Below are 12,199 nucleotides of genomic sequence, written 5' to 3'. Positions count from 1 at the left end.
ACTTCCCTGGTGGTCCAATAGTTAAGAATCCATCTTCCAAAACAGGGGACACAGGTTCAATCCTTGGTTGGGGAACTAAGATTTCAAATGCCATGGAGCAACTAAGCCTGCACACCCCAATGAAAGAGCCCACGTGCCACGACAAGACCCAAAGCAGCCAAATAAAGAAATACTTTTTTTAAAAGAACAAATGACTGTTGTGATAAGTCACCATGCTTCAGGGTAGCTTGACACCCACTGGGAAGTCCCCAGAATGGCTGGAAGAGTTACCTGCACACTTGAAGGCCTCAGGTTTTTCAGGGCTCCACACACCAGGTGAAAAGAACCCCGGCAAGCAGGAGCAACTGTATTTTCCTGGGATGTTGGTGCAGATAGAACTGGGACCACAAAGAGCTGAGTTCCTGGAACATTCATCCACATCTAAGCGGAAAATCAAAATGCAGAAGAATGATGAGAGTACAGTAGCAGTTCACAGTCCCATCACTGACTAAAGCCAGTCGGTTTCCCTGACTCCTTCAGGCTCACCTTCTTAAACAAATTTGTGTCACTACGAACAGAAAGCATTTAGAGACATGTGTGTGACCCATGCAAATCTTCTGATGAGGATCCCCAACAGCTCTGGACAAAATCCACACTCCTCATTAGAACATGTAAGACCCTGAAAGTCTGTTGCCAGCTGAGCTCATCTTTCCTTTTCTTTTTTTTTCTAAGATTTTTTTATGTGGACCAAGGCTTCCCTGGTGAGTCAGTGGTAAAGAATCTGCTTGCCAAAGCAGGACACATGAGTTCGATCCTTCGGTCCAGAAGATACCCTGGAGAAGGAAATGGTAAACCAACCCCGTATTCTTGCCTGGATAATCCCATGGACAGAGGAGTCTACAGTCCATGGAGCTGCAAAAGAATCAGACATGACTTAGCAACCAAACAACATTATTTTAAAGTTTTTACTGAATTTGTTACAATATTGCTTCTGTTTTATATTTTTGGATTTTGGCTGTGAAGCAAGTGGGATCTTAACTCCCCAGCCAGGGGTCAGACCTGTATCCACTGCACTGGAAGGAGAAATCTTAGCCACTGGACTGCCAGGGAAGTCTCTCATATTTTGCTTCTAATGCCTTCATAATTCATGATTCAAATTCATCGATAACCTGTAGGTCCGTGAGGCTCATTCTCTCTCACCTGTGTTCCCTCAGCCTCAAATCTGTCACTCCCCTCTTTTGTTAACGAATTTCAATTCCTTTCCAAGGAATCACTATATCCAAGTGGAGGGGTAGAGAACATGGATGTCATGAGTTCAAACCCTGGCTCTGACCCTTATAATCTGTTTCTTACTGGATGTTATTGAGTGAATTATGTCTCCCCAAAATTCATTAAGTTGAAGCCCTCCTCTCCCCCAGTGGGATGGCATTTGGATGTGGAAAACAATTAGGTTTAGAGGAGATCTTGGGTGTGGAACTCTTATGATGGGATGAATGCCCTAAAAAGAAGAGGAAGAGGGGCTTTCCTGATGGCCCAGTGGTTAAGAATCTGCCCTGCAATGCAGGGGATGCAGGTCCAGTGACTGGTCAGGGAGTTAATATCCCACGTGCCATGGAGCAGCTAAGCCCCCACACCACAACTACAGAGCATGTGTGCCACAACGAAAGGGTCCGTGAATCACAAGGAAGACCATGAGTGCCGCAATTAAGACACAGCACAGCCAAGTAAATAAATGCAACCATGTGTGAAAAAGAAATACCTGTTATACTTTTGAAAAAAAGAGGCAAAACACAAGAGCTAGCTCTCTCTCTGCCATGTGGGGACACAGCAAGAATGCAGCTGTGTATAAGGCAGGAAGCGAGCTCTCTCCAGAACCCTACCATACTGATACTTCATCTTGGACCTCCAGCCTCCAAGACTGTGAGATAATAAATCTCTGTTGGTGAAGCCCCCACCCCCAGTCTAGGGTACCTTGTTATGGCAGTCTGAGCTAATACACTGGATAAGAAAATTCTTCTCTCTGTGTCTCTGTTTCCTCATCTTTGAAATGAAAGCAATAATAGAACCCACCAATTGAGTTGTTCAGAGGATCAAATAAGATGATGAGATCAAACCAGTCAATCTTAAAGGAAATCAACCCTCAATATTCATTGGAAGGGCTGATGCTGAAACTGAAGCTCCAATACTTTGGCCACCTGATGTGAAAGGCCATCTAATCGGAAAAGACCCTGATGCTGGGAAAGATTGAGGGCAGAAGGGGGCGACAGAGGACGAGATGGTTGGATGGCATCACCAACTCAATGGACATGAGCTTGAGCAAACTACGGGACATAGTGAAAAACAGGGAAGCCTGGCGTGCTGCAGTTCACAAAGAGACAGACATGACTTAGTGACTGAACAACAACAAGTATCTTTAAATACACAGAATGGAATCTGGGACAGAGCAAATATTATAGACATATTCACTAGCTAACATAAAAAATGCACTGCAAACGTGTTGCACTTTTTTTGTGGCAGGCAATGAGGAAAATCTTTTATAGGCATCCACTTCATGAAAGCTCACAGCAGCCCTATGAATTGCAAACTAATATTTCCATTTTTTCAGAGGAGAAAACTGAGGCTTCAAAACTGTGTGAAATCACATATCTTGTGAAAAGCACAACTGCTATTTATATCCAGGTTCTGTCTGGCTCTGGTATTTTTACATGACAGCTTTCCAAACTGTCTTGAGTCTCAGACACTGGGAATTTGGGAATTAAATTGATATCTGTCCTGCACAAGCCCACCCTGAGTTGCTAGCGGTTGCAACCTGATTCAGAGGGAGCAGGGCACGGTGGTTGGTGTATGAAGTCACACAGGGAAGAGGTGAATCTTAACTCTCTTATTTCCTTTCTATTTGACCTTGGTGATTTCATCACAATGGAGGCTGTTTCCTCATCTGTAAGATGGGTATAAAATACCATTGTACCATCAGTTTGTTGGGAGGACTGAACGAACACATGTTTGGAAGAGCTTAGTGTCTTGACTGGGATCCTGCCTCCAGACCACTGCACCTACTGTTTCCTCTTCCTGGAACACCCTTCCCCAGATACCCAGCATCTCACTCCCTCAGGTCTTATATCAAAAATCAACTTCTTAGCATGACCTCTCCCTACCATTCTATTAAAACTACAACATCACCCTCATGTATACCCTATTCACCTTTCCTTGAACTATCCCTGACACACAAGATTTTCCTGCATGCATTTTGTTGTTACCTTCCTCTCCCCACATTTCATGATAAGTTCCAGGAGAACAAGTAATTTTTACCTGTGTTACTCACTACTGTATCCTTCATCCCTAGAATAATGCTTGGCATATAGTAGGTGCTCAAGAAGTATTTGTAGAATGAATGTGTGAATGAATGAGTGACTATTGGCTTCAGCTCTACAGACAAGGGCTTTGGACTCAGCTGAGACCCACTTCAACTTCTCCCCCACCACTGCTGTCTTTGCAAACAGACTGGACTTGATTCTTCACTTACCTTCACTTGCCCTTCACTTACCTTCACATGTTTCTCCTGGTCCCTGGAAATTCTTCTTTCCACTTCTGGATTCATATCCTGTGTTGCAGACACAAGAGTAGTTTCCAAGACTGTTGTGGCAAGTCGAATGCTCTGGGCAGCTTCTGGGATTGGCACATTCATCCACATCTGGTGAGTAGAAATTAAAACCCAGGTCAAAGAAGGAGAAGTGGTGAAGATGGGACACTACTCCCCTTGACCCTCCCCAATATCCAGACTTTCCCCTTCTCCCTAACCTCACTTTAAGTTAGGCATGGTCATGAGAATACATTCTGGCCAACTGTATGCACACAAAAGGTGACAAATAGTTTCAAACCATAATGATCATAGATTGTAGAAATGACTGCCATGTTTTACTCCTCCTTGTGTCCAACCTTGGTTTGAGGCTTGTGCCATACAATGTGACATTGCCACTCATCTCTCTAATGTGTGGGGTTTGATTCTGCAGCCCTTCACTCTAGCTGGCTCTATGACTTGCACTCACCAATAAATACAGTAGAAGTATCATGGTGGCACTTCCAAACATAGACCTCAAAAAACCTATTTCTACTCATACTTTGGGTCCCTTGCCTTTGTCATATGAACTCCAGGATAGTAAGGAAAAGACAAAGTGAAAGAGACAAAGATCATCCCAGATGAGCTGCAGATATATGAGGCAGCCCAGTCAAGATTAGCAAAGCTGACACACAGCTGACCACCAACACATGAACCAGACAGTGGAGACCTAAAAACTGACCAGAGCAGAGCCCAACCTAAACTTCCAACATGTGGAGTTAAGAAATAAACAAATGGTGGTTGTTCTAGCCACTAACTTCTGGAGTCATTTGTTACTCAGCAGTAGCTAACAGCTACAAATAGATCAAAAGTGTCAGAGATGATTTCAAATATCTCTAACTCTGAGCCAAGGGAATATCACTTGAGGGCTTGATCACTCCATGCCTTGCTTATGGAATCACCCTCCCTTCAGATAATTAATAACACTGCAGCAGACTCAGGAATTGGAGCCCATATCTCTTGGTGACAGTGTTCTAGTTGCAGTGTGCAGAATAGATTTGAGAAAGCAACACTAGAAAAATGGAGAGACTAGTGAGGAGGCCACTGTAATAATGATGAAACTTAAACCAAGGATGGAAAAGAGTGGAGAGATTCAAGACATATTTAGCAGGTAGATTGCCCAAAACACAATGACTGATTTAATATGGAAGTAGAGGGAATATCAAGAATAACTCTCAGGTCTTCATTCAAATGCCTCTCAGGAAAAAATTCTGAATTTTGGATCTGAGCTCTCCACAGGACAGAGTTTATCTCAGTGCTACTGATACATGGGACCAGATTATTCTTGGTTGTGGAGAGGCTGTGATGTGCATTGGAGGATGTTTAGCAGGATCTCTAGTCTCTACCCAGAGATTAACCAGTTGATTAACACAAACTACTCACCAACATCACCAGAACAGAAAAGCAAAACTGTCTCCAGATACTGTCACATCTCCCACCAATGAGGTATAAATCAGGCTAGAGCTTGAGCCCTGAAGTATTCTCAAGGACTGCCTGAGCCACAGTTTAACTCATAGTAGACATTCAACAGGAGTTTAAGTTCAGCGTCTTCTACTTCATAGCTGTGTATCCTTGGGTTAATGACTTTACCTCTCTGAGCCTCAAGTGGATCATTAATTAGGAACATAATCTCTACCTCATAGGAACATCAGATAAAGTTCTTAATTAACCAAGTAGCTGAAAAAGAAGATCAAGTTCTCTATACCTTCACAGATGGAGTTTTTAGAGGTGAATCCAACTTTGCAGCTGCAGCGGTAGCTTCCCAAAGAGTTGGTGCACTCAGAATGCTCAGGGCAGACCCCACGGGAGAGGCATTCATTAATGTCTGAGAAGCAGTGGAGGAGAGTGATCAGACCAAAGATTAGGTGTCTAAGTTTAGCACACCACATACCCAACTCAGTAGAAGTTGTCTACCAAAGACCTAAGCCTGAGAGGCCGAGCACATTACCTGTGCAGGTAAAATGACCTGACTTTCCAGGGATCCAATTATTTCCAGTGGGAGACGAGAAACCAGTCAAACAGCTGCACTCATATATTCCTGGCAAGTTTCTGCAGACTGAGTTAGGACCACAAGGTAGGGGCCTTTGAGAACATTCATCTATATCTGGAGAGAAAGAGAGTCAGAGTTACAGACTTTCTTCATCTTGTAAAATAGTTTGTATTTTCCAAAGATAGTTGAAACAATGTCTTGCATTCCTAATGCCCTTAGTTCAACGTCCTTTCTTTGATACTCCGTCCATCAAGCAATGAGGTCTGTATTTCTTCCCCTTGAATCTGAGCATGCTTGTGACTATGGTGGTGGTGACACTGGGTCATAAAAATACCATGCTAAGTCATCACAATATCACACATTTCCACCTAGTTCTCTTCAGATGCCCATGCTGGACTCGGCTGCCATATTGTGAGGAAGCTCAACTAGCCATGAAAAAAACAGCTGTCATGGAGAAGAACTTAGACCTCCAGCTTACAACTCTGGCAGAGCTGCCAGCCAACAGCCAGCCCTGCCTTCACCTTGTGAGTGAGTCTCTTTCAAAGTGGATATTCTAGTCCTCAGTTGAGCCAACACAACTGCTACAATATGGAAGAATGTCAAGCCACCATCTTGAAACTCAGCCCAAATAGCAGATAGCCCAAATAAATAACTGCATTTTGTTTGTTGTCTGATTCTCTCACCATTGATAAAAAGTTCCAGTAGAATAAATATCTTTTTCTGTGTTAATTCTGTATCCTCCATCCTTAGAATAATGCTTGTCATATAGTAGGTGCTTAAGAAGTGTTTGTTGGGGGGGGGGGAGGAGCCAAGATGGCGGAGAATTAGGACGGGGAGGCCACTTTCTCTCCTACAAATTCATCAAAAGAATAACTGAACGCAGAGCAAACTTCGCAAAACAACTTCTGATCACTAGCTGAGGTCATCAGGCGCCCAGAAAAGCAGCCCATTGTCTTCGAAAGGAGGTAGGACAAAATATAAAAGATAAAAAGGGAATACATGTAAATCCATGGCTGATTCATATCAATGTATGACAAAACCCACTGGAAAAAAAAAAAAGAAAAAAAAAAAAGAAAAAAAAAGTGAGACAAAAGAGCTAAGGACGGAGATCCGTCCCGGGAAGGGAGTCTTAGGCGGCATTGCTTGGGGTAGGGTCCGGGCCTGAATGCCCTGAGGACAATCAGAGGGAGCTTCTGTGAGTTGCCAACTTGAACTGTGGGAGAGCAAAAGAGAGAGAGAAAATTAACCGGCCCGAACACACTGCCGGCCGTTCGCAGAACAAAGAGACCGAGAAAGTCCAGAGAAGAGCTCGCAGGCTGCGGACCGGCCCAGCCCTGCCGGAGGCAGGAGGCAGGGGGGAGGGGAAGGTCGCGGCGAGACACAGGGCGCAGGCACCCGACCGGCGCGGGTGGGGACTGGGGCTGGGGACGCGGAGGGCAGAGGGCGCACGCACCCGACTGGCGCCAGCGGAAACTGAAACTGGGTCCGTGGAATGGAGTGGGCGCGCCACACCTGGGTAGAGTGCGCCCACCAAGCCCCTGGCTGCCTGGACCGCTCTGACGGGGAAGGCACAGAGAGCAGGCGCAGCTTTTCGCTCAGCGCTTTTGTGGAACACCCGAGGGCTGGAACCTCGCGCAGCGTGGGGCGCGCTCCATATAGAACAGCCGGGAGCCTGAGCAGCGCAGACGGAGAAAGCAGTGTCAGCCCCTCCCGGCAGCGCCAGCCCGTCCCCGCGGGGCTCCCCGCGGCACAAGCCCCTCCCCGCAGCGCCAGCCCCTCCCCTCAGCGCCAGCCCCTCCCTGCAGCACCAGCCCCTCCTGCAGAGCGACGGAACTAGCTACCTGAATAAGAGTCCACCTCCGCCCGCCTGTGTCAGGGCGGAAATGAGGCTCTGAAGAGACCGGCAAACAGAAGCCAAATAAAAGGCAACCGCTTCAGAAGGGACTGGTGCAACAGATTAAAATCCCTGTAGAAAACACCGACTACACCAGAAGGGGCCTGTAGATATCGAGAAGTGTAAGCTGGAACGAGGAGCTATCTCAAACTGAACCGAACACCACTGACTGCAACAGCCCCAGAGAAATTCCTAGATATATTTTTACTTTTTTTTTTTTTAAGTAAGAAAAAAAAATATATATATATATTTTCTTTTTTATTTTTTCTCTTTTATTTTCCTATAAAATTCCCTATTACTCCCCCATTACTCCTTAACTTTCATTTCCATAGATTTTTACGATTTTTTTTAATTAGGAAAAAAAAATTTTATTTATTTATTTTTTATTTATTTTCTTTTTCTTTTTTTCTTTTTTCTTATTTTTTTTCTCTTTCCTTTTTCTCCTCTATTTTCTATTTTTCTTTTTCTCTTATTTCTTTTAAAGTCCTCTAGTACTCCTCTACTACTCCTTAATTTTCATTTTCAATACACTATAACGTTACAAAAAAAAAAGAAGAGAAGCCCTATTTTTAAACCGAAGATTATTCTCTCCCAATCTTGACTCTCTGTTTTCTACCTCAGAACACCTCTATTTCCTCTTTTCCCCTTCTCTTCCCCATCCAATTCTGTGAATCCTTGTAGGTGTCTGAGATACGAGAACACTCTGGGGACAGACAGCTGCGTAGATCTGTCTCTCTCCTTGAGTCCCCCTTTTTCTCCTCCTGCTCATCTCTATCTCCCTCCTCCCTCTCCTCTTCATGTAACTCTGTGAACCTCTCTGGGTGACCCTAACGGGGAGAGAATCTTTTCGCCACTAACCTAGAAGTTTTCTTATCAGTGCTGTATAGTTGGAGAAGTCCTGAGACTACAGGAAGAATAAAACTGAAATCCAGAGGCAGGAGACTTAAGCCCAAAACTTGAGAACACCAGAAAACTCCTGACTACATGGAACTTTAAGTAATAAGTGACCGTCCAAAAGCCTCCATACCTACACTGAAACCAACCACCACCCAAGAGCCAATAAGTTTTAGAGCAAGACATACCCCGCAAATTCTCCAGCAATGCAGGAACATAGCCCTAAACGTCAACATACAGGCTGCCCAAGGTGACACCTAACACTAGACCCATCTCAAAACTCATTAACTGGGCACTCCATTGCTCTCCAAAGAGAAGAAATCAGTTCCACGCACCAGAACAACTGACGACAAGCTCCCTAAACAGGAACTTGACAGCCAATCGTTAACCCACCACTGGGTAAATCCTCCACAATAAAAAGGAACCACAGGCCTCCAGAATACAGAAAGCCCACTCCAGACACAGCAATCTAAACAAGATGAAAAGGCAGAGAAATACCCAACAGGTAAAGGAACATGAAAAATGCCCACCAAGTCAAACAAAAGAGGAGGAGATAGGGAATCTACCTGAAAAAGAATTTAGAATAATGATAATAAAAATGATCCAAAATCTTGAAAACAAAATGGAGTTACAGATAAATAGCCTGGAAGCAAAGATTGAAAAGATACAAGAAATGTTTAATAAAGACCTAGAAGAAATAAAAAAGAGTCAATTAAAAATGAACAATGCAATGAATGAGATCAAAAACACTTTGGAGGGAACCAAGAGTAGAATAACAGAGGCAGAAGATAGGATAAGTGAGGTAGAAGATAAAATGGTGGAAATAAATGAAGCAGAGAGGAAAAAAGAAAAAAGGATCAAAAGAAATGAGGACAACCTCAGGGACCTCTGGGACAATGTGAAACGCCCCAACATTCAAATCATAGGAGTTCCAGAAGAAGAAGACAAAAAGAAAGGCCATGAGAAAATACTCGAGGAGATAATAGCTGAAAACTTCCCTAAAATGGGGAAGGAAATAGCCACCCAAGTCCAAGAAACCCAGAGAGTCCCAAAAAGGATAAACCCAAGGCGAAACACCCCAAGACACATATTAATCAAATTAACAAAGATCAAACACAAAGAACAAATATTAAAAGCAGCAAGGGAGAAACAACAAATAACACACAAAGGGATTCCCATAAAGATAACAGCTGATCTATCAATAGAAACGCTCCAGGCCAGAAGGGAATGGCAAGACATACTTAAAGTAATGAAAGAGAATAACCTACAACCCAGATTACTGTACCCAGCAAGGATCTCATTCAGATATGAAGAATTCAAAAGCTTTACAGACAAGCAAAAGCTGAGAGAATTCAGCACCACCAAACCAGCTCTTCAACAAATGCTAAAGGATCTTCTCTAGACAGGAAATGCAGAAAGGTTGTATAAACGTGAACCCAAACAACAAAGTAAATGGCAACGGGACCACACCTATCAATAATTACCTTAAATGTAAATGGGTTGATGCCCCAACACAGACAAGATTGGCTTGAATGGAACAAAAACAAGACCCTATGATATGCTGTCTACAAGAGACCCACCTCAAAACAAGACACATACAGACATAAAGTAAGGCTGGAAAAAAGATATTTCCGCAAACGGAGATACAAAGAAAGCTAGGATCCGCAATACTCATGTCAGATTAAATAGACTTAAATTAAAGGATGTGAAAAGAGACATAAGAAGGAACAACTACATAATGATCAAAGGATCAATCCAAGAAGAAGATATAACAATTATAATATATATGCACCCAACATAGGAGCACCGCAATATGTACGACAAACACTAACGAGTATGAAAGAGGAAATTAATAGTAACACAATAATAGTGGGAGACTTTAATACCCCACTCACAACAATGGATAGATCAACTAAACAGAAAATTAACAAGGAAACACAAACCTTAAATGACACAATGGACCAGCTAGACCTAATTGATATCTATAGGACATTTCACCCCAAAACAATCAACTTCAACTTTTTCTCAAGTGCACACGGAACCTTCTCCAGAATAGATCACATCCTGGGCCATAAATCTAGTCTTGGAAAATTCAAAAAAATTGAAATCATTCCAGTCATCTTTTCTGACCACAGTGCAGTAAGATTACATCTCAATTACAGGAAAAAATTTGTTTTAAAAAATTCAAACATATGAGGCTAAAATTAACATGCTTTCTGATAACCACAAATATAGAAGAAATCAAAAAGAAATCAAAATATGTATAGAATGAATGAATAAACACAACAACCCAAAACCTATGGGACACTGTAAAAGCAGTGCTAAGGGGAAGGTTCATAGCATTACAGGCTTACATCAAGAAACAAGAAAAAAGTCAAATAAATAACCTAACTCTACACCTAAAGCAATTAGAGAAGGAAGAAATGAAGAACCCCAGGGTTAGCAGAAGGAAAGAAATCTTAAAAATCAGGGCAGAAATAAATGCGAAAGAAACTAAAGAGACCATAGCAAAAATCAACAAAGCTAAAAGATGGTTTTTTGAAAAAATAAACAAAACTGACAAACCATTAGCAAGACTCATTAAGAAACAAAGAGAGAAGAACCAAATTAACAAAATTAGAAATGAAAATGGAGAGATCACAACAGACAACACTGAAATACAAAGGATCATAAGAGACTACTACCAGCAGCTCTATGCCAATCAAATGGACAACTTGGATGAAATGGACAAATTCTTAGAAAAGTATAACTTTCCAAAACTGAACAAGGAAGAAATAGAAGATCTTAACAGAGCCATCACAAGCAAGGAAATCGAAACTGTCATCAGAAATCTTCCAGCAAACAAAAGCCCAGGACCAGATGGCTTCACAGCTGAATTCTACCAAAAATTTAGAGAAGAGCTAACACCTATCTTACTCAAACTCTTCCAGAAAATTGCAGAAGAAGGTAAACTTCCAAACTCATTCTATGAGGCCACCATCACCCTAATTCCAAAACCAGACAAAGATGCCACAAAAAAAGAAAACTACAGGCCAATATCACTGATGAACATAGATGCAAAAATCCTTAACAAAATTCTAGCAAACAGAATCCAACAACATATTAAAAAAATCATACACCATGACCAAGTGGGCTTTATCCCAGGAATGCAAGGATTCTTTAATATCCGCAAATCAATCAATGTAATACACCACATTAACAAATTGAAAGATAAAAACCATATGATTATCTCAATAGATGCAGAGAAAGCCTTTGACAAAATTCAACACTCATTTATGATTAAAACTCTCCAAAAAGCAGGAATAGAAGGAACATACCTCAACATAATAAAAACTATATATGACAAACCCACAGCAAGCATCACCCTCAATGGTGAAAAATTGAAAGCATTTCCCCTGAAATCAGGAACAAGACAAGGGTGCCCACTCTCACCACTACTATTCAACATAGTGTTGGAAGTTTTGGCCACAGCAATCAGAGCAGAAAAAGAAGTAAAAGGAATCCAGATAGGAAAAGAAGAAGTGAAACTCTCACTGTTTGCAGATGACATGATCCTCTACATAGAAAACCCTAAAGACTCTACCAGAAAATTACTAGAGCTAATCAATGAATATAGTAAAGTTGCAGGATATAAAATTAACACACAAAAATCCCTTGCATTCCTATATACTAACAATGAAAAAACAGAAAGAGAAATTAAGGAAACAATGCCATTCACCATTGCAACAAAAAGAATAAAATACTTAGGAATATATCTACCTAAAGAAACAAAAGACCTATACATAGAAAACTATAAAACACTGATGAGTCAAAAAGCTTTTAAGTT

The 12,199-nt window shown here is 42.0% G+C and overlaps 1 protein-coding gene across 2 annotated transcripts in view; it reads right to left on the bottom strand.

The window, feature by feature from the left end:
• ADGRE1 (adhesion G protein-coupled receptor E1) overlaps positions 1–12,199 on the bottom strand; it is a 78,500-nt gene that overhangs the window by 31,046 nt on the left and 35,255 nt on the right. For both annotated transcript variants that reach the window (XM_043466396.1, XM_043466397.1), the window contains 4 exons: positions 5,544–5,699; positions 5,301–5,420; positions 3,524–3,670; positions 271–420 (listed from right to left, as the gene is read on the bottom strand). In XM_043466396.1, the coding sequence (XP_043322331.1) occupies positions 271–420; positions 3,524–3,670; positions 5,301–5,420; positions 5,544–5,699 (573 nt within the window). The remainder of the gene's footprint in view (positions 1–270; positions 421–3,523; positions 3,671–5,300; positions 5,421–5,543; positions 5,700–12,199) is intronic.

Source organism: Cervus canadensis, chromosome 4, assembly GCF_019320065.1.
Source record: "Cervus canadensis isolate Bull #8, Minnesota chromosome 4, ASM1932006v1, whole genome shotgun sequence".
Taxonomy (NCBI): domain Eukaryota; kingdom Metazoa; phylum Chordata; class Mammalia; order Artiodactyla; family Cervidae; genus Cervus; species Cervus canadensis.
This window is presented reverse-complemented; position numbering and strand designations above follow the sequence as displayed.